The sequence below is a fragment of the Dendroctonus ponderosae genome, unplaced genomic scaffold (assembly GCF_020466585.1).
Source record: "Dendroctonus ponderosae isolate FM_Combo_2020 unplaced genomic scaffold, Dpon_F_20191213v2 Dpon_F_20191213_2, whole genome shotgun sequence".
Taxonomy (NCBI): domain Eukaryota; kingdom Metazoa; phylum Arthropoda; class Insecta; order Coleoptera; family Curculionidae; genus Dendroctonus; species Dendroctonus ponderosae.
Window position 1 is genome coordinate 17,633,188 of NW_026018165.1, and position 4,772 is coordinate 17,637,959.

The following is a 4,772-nucleotide window of genomic DNA, read 5'->3' on the forward strand; positions in this document are numbered from 1 at the left end:
TCATCAGAACCCGCGTTCAGTTCTGCGGAAGAACTGAACGGGTTCTGATGAGAACAGTGTAAGCGTTCAAGCAAACCACTTCTGAAGATGCAAGCCACTCGTGCTTGCGAAACGTCAGGAAGAAATTCTACCGAACGACGGCCTAAAAACCCGAAAAACCCGTTAGTTTCAAAAAGTGCTCAGTTCAAAAGGCACATGTCCATTTTCACATCAGAGCCAACATTTCACACCATACAACCTGAAACATGCAAAATTGGCCAATTTTCTCGCCTCCTAATGCACCATTTATGGGATATTAATTGGCCATTTACCACTGTTCGGTGTCAGTGGCGCACCGATGAAAATTTCCCAATAGAATTGATGTTAAACTATTCATTATAGGTGGCCTGCATTTATTGATTGTAGTAAATCTGCTTGCTTTCGCCAGCCAATAGCTTACCAGTCTGAATATTATATGAGAAGTAAAGCCGTTATAATTTCCCATCATAAATTCGAGCCGTGTGTTTTGCAATATTCGAACGATTTACATGGAATACGGGATTTGGACGATTGTTTCGTTTGATATGAAGATCTTTACGGTTACGGCCGTTGTACACGAATGCCAATAAACCGTCACAAAAGCTCAATAAATTTTCAACTGTGATTTATTGGAGCGTTGGCCCCGCAAATCCGATTGAAAATCAATATTTTCAAGGGAACCTGCATGGTACCATCAAGCTCGTTTGTCGATTTTCTCTTTGTTTTGTGCTAAATACGGTTTCGGAGCGTATTCAGGTCACAAATACAAAACCGCATTTATCAGCGTTTATTATAGAAAAGGTCATCGAAAAATGTCAGCGTCGGTTCGGACCTAATTTTTGATGAATGCGAGGCGGCGAATGGCTCGACATTTCGCGAAATTAAACACGAACCTTCGATTGCTTATTGGACGTTTTGAGCCAAAAATTCAGCTCATATTCTACACTAAAAAGTCTATTAAACCAAACTTTTACCATCAAGCCTCACGCATACTTTTATTTATGCCGTTTAAAAAGTTCCATAACTTGCTGATGCATGACTCCCACTTTATTTTCTTGTGTATTTTACTGTCTTGACCTATTTAGTAGAGCATTGTTTTTAAAAGGAATAATCGCAATAGTTATAGCGACTGATGAGATTTTTCGAAATGTTTCTGCACATTTACGCTTGTGTCTATTTAGGTCAGAAAATGCTGTTTAAAGTCTCAGAGCGGTTTTCAAAACCCGCGTTCACTTCGATTTCTTGCATTTTGCCTCAAAGCTACAAAATTTTCTAAATCGATATTTTATATAAAAAAAGTGCGTATTTTAATGCTCTATCCGGCAGAGACAAATGCACCTTTACAGTTCAACTGGTTCTCGAAATACGAGCCAAAGACTAAGAGACTAAACATTTTGTAAGCGACCTGGGAAAACGGAGCAACCACGGCGACAGCGGCAACACTGGTGGGCGGGAGTGTCAACATCGGGGCTACTTTATGGTTGTGACAGGAGACGGCGCTGCGGTACTTCCGGGCAACAACACAGAACATCCGTGGGGTTGCCAGGGGAGATGGATTATTATTGATTTGATGGTGACGGTTTAAGGCGTTCCTTAAAGTTATTGAATTTTGCGTCGATCGCATGCTTCCTTAAATTTAACTCTATCAATTTATAAAATGTTTAACAATTGCTGTCTTTGGGTGCCGCGCTTAAAGTTGTCCGAAAAACCAACAAAATTGCAAAGTGCGCGCTTCGCTCTGGTACCTTTGAAGCATCAACCGCCTACCTCGTACCTCAGAAAAGGGGTAGTCCAAACTGCCAAACAGATCGCGTTCGTCCAGGTAAAACTGCGTGTTGGCCTCCCATTGCTTGTCCTTGATTTCAAAGTTACAAATGTGATGGCAGCGATCGAGAACGTCCTCCTCCTTCTTGCCAACCTCCTCTACTTGGCGGACGAAGCTGCATCGTCGCTCCAACTTGCCATCCTCCGGGACGAAAATCTGAGGCAGCTGATTGTGCAGCGAAAGAGTCGACTGGTTCTCGACATGGTTCTCCTGGACGAGAGTGGTGGGAGACAGAGGCAGTTGGGGCAGATGGTGGCTGGACGCATGGATGGGATGAACCGGGATGCAGATGGAGGGACTTTCGCGGATTCGGGCTTTGGCGTGCGGCTCTTTCAGGTAGTTGGAGGTGCTGTGCCGCCTCTCGTTTTGACTGGGCGGCTTCAACACGCCCCTCTCCACCCGGGATAAGCGAGGAACAGCGGCATCCGTGTAATTGTGGAACTGTTTAGCTTGCGGGGGTTTAGGCGCGAGGTCTTTTTGCGCTTTCAGTTGCTTAGTTTTCTGTTGGCGCTGTTTCTGGCGAGCTTGACGGCTGGCAAGTGAAGCACCCCCTGCAGCTGCATACATAGTTTTAATTCTGGCGGAGTCCTAAAACGCCACCACTTGACCGGAAGAGGATGAACAAGAAAATAGTGATTGCTTTCGGGTAGTTTTGATTCGTCGTCGTTGCTTAGTAGTAAATGATCACAACCTGAGCATTGAAACTCCAAAGGAACTAAACTAGCTAGAACTAACAGAGTGTACAGAATAGAAAGATTGATTGTACTCGGTTGAAAAGGGGGGCCGGACGAGTCCACTAGTCATTCTTAAATTTAAGCTTGATTTTCGTGAATTTCACTGCTTTCGTCTGTTTCGAACAATTCTCCAAGTAATGCTTTAACATGCTTCCAAACAACATTGATACAAAGTCGGCCTATGAAAAAGTGTGCTTCCCAAACACTCAACAACTAGTGTATAACAGCATGCTCGGCTCGCTTAACAGTATATATATAATATTCATATTGTCCGTTCGTTTTAAGCCTAATTTAACGAGTATTGCTTGTCGCAGCAGATAACTGATGTTGCGCTACAGAGTTAAAAACTAAGCAACTGAAAACGTTTCGTATTGCTTTTTGTTCCGCCAGCTAAACTAGATTAGGAGTTGGGGTGAAATCGAGTAAAAACCGTTTAATTCAGGGAAAAATGGAAGATTCTTATGGAAATCAGTGGCGCGGGAGCAAGAGAAAATTAAGGACAGGAATATTCATGGTTTGCCTTTCTGAAAATAGCAAAGAACATATTTTGTGCGAAACTTTCTTAACATTGCGAACAAGCTCCATAAAGCAAATTCAATGCGAGAACATGCGCTATTAGCATTTTAAACGTGCCATTCCATTTCAGTCATGCAAAACGCTCACTAAGTACCATTCTGCCTCATTATTCAGCCATTTGTTGCTGAGAGTTCGGAAAAACCTCTACTTGTAAAGCTCTACATATATTAAACAGCTTGCAAACAGGGGGCAAAAGTTTTTTTATATATAGCTTTAAAATAGCCCAATAATTCCCAGCAACAAGAAACTTCAACATGCCCAAACACACCCTTGACTAGACCGCGCCTTCGGCTCTATGGTGCGAAAGCACGCGAGTTTATCTTTGAAATAATCGAAAACTGCAAGACGATTATCCATAACCGTTGGAGTAACAATTTTCGTCACTTAAAAATTATTTTCTGGTTGAAACTACTGGGTTTTTAGGCCGTCGGTCGGTAGAATTTCTTCTTGACGTTTCGCAAGCACGAGTGGCTTGCATCTTCAAAAACGGCCTAAAACCCCATTAGTTTCGAGGAATGGCCTCGAAAGTCTATCTCTTTTGATATTTAATTTAATTAATTGCGAAAGGAAGCAATTGCGAACTTTGAACGTTAATTTTATTTTCAAATCTGGACTATGATGAAATCAGCAGACGGCGGCTCTCCGATGTAAACCGACTCATTTGCACGGTATTGATTGGACCACCCCTGAATTTAGACAACACTGCATACAAGGTTTGAGTGAGGTTGGACCGACATCGGCGGCTCAATCCCACAAAGAATCAGACTTTTACGGCGCGAAAATATAGCGAAAATGCTGATAACGAGATGTGATTTGCTAACAGGCAGTTTACGGTGAGTAAGCTAATGATTTCGCCCATTTAAGGGTGGGTTTTGTCAGAGTGTGTCGAAAGCACATGTTTCCACCGCATAATTGGGTTCGTTTACACCGCAGTCACTCACGCAGTTTATCAATAGCTACATTTTTTTCCAGTTTTGATTGTGAATTAATGAGATGAGTTTTTGGTTCCAGATAACGCAGCAATGGGGGACAAACTGAAGCGATCCAACATTGCCAAACTGATCTACTTTTCCCGCTCGACTGATATTTTCACGAATTTGGCGCTCGAGGATTGGCTGTACACCAACCGGAACTTCACCAATCAGCCCATGTTGATGTTGTGGCGCAACAAACCGTGCGTGGTGATTGGCCGACACCAGAACCCTTGGCTGGAAAGCAACTTTGCGATGTTGCCCCAAATGGGTGCCGAATTGGCGAGAAGAAACAGCGGCGGCGGCACGGTGTACCATGATATGGGCAATCTGAATTTAACTTTTTTCACCAGCAGGGACAGCTACAGTCGCAGACGAAACTTGGAACTTTTATCAAGGTAGCAAAGAAGTTTTTCGTAATTTTTCGCCTTTTGCATCGCTTTTGTACTAGAATCTATTGACCAAAAGCACAGGGCGGATCCAGCCTTTTTTTTCTCCCTGGGGGAAGGGAGAAAAAATTCAGTCTTCTGTTGTTTATGAAATTAGAAAAATGATCGTCGTTTTGTGCAAGGGTGGCGCAAGATTATTGCAAAATTTTATGTTTTCCGTCCCGTTTTGCATGTTCCTCGGAAGCAAAATCAGCAAGAA

The 4,772-nt window shown here is 43.0% G+C and overlaps 2 protein-coding genes across 3 annotated transcripts in view; one reads left to right on the forward strand and one right to left on the reverse strand.

Moving 5' to 3' along the window:
* Positions 1-4,772, forward strand: part of LOC109536720 (lipoyltransferase 1, mitochondrial) — a 22,697-nt gene that overhangs the window by 15,960 nt on the left and 1,965 nt on the right. The window contains exons 1-3 of one of the 2 annotated variants that reach the window (XM_048664136.1): positions 2,100-2,179; positions 3,782-3,986; positions 4,165-4,522. In XM_048664136.1, coding sequence (XP_048520093.1) covers positions 4,176-4,522 — 347 coding nt within the window. In that variant the 5' untranslated portion in view covers positions 2,100-2,179; positions 3,782-3,986; positions 4,165-4,175. Of the gene's footprint in view, positions 1-2,099; positions 2,180-3,781; positions 3,987-4,164; positions 4,523-4,772 lie in introns of those variants that run through there. The other variant, XM_048664137.1, reaches the window with a different exon arrangement.
* The window catches only part of LOC109545237, a gene marked incomplete at both ends in the record, with an annotated part of 46,061 nt that overhangs the window by 11,649 nt on the left and 29,640 nt on the right, over positions 1-4,772 (reverse strand). Inside the window, 1 exon segment of the mRNA XM_048664131.1 lies at positions 1,793-3,101. Coding sequence (XP_048520088.1) covers positions 1,793-2,410 — 618 coding nt within the window.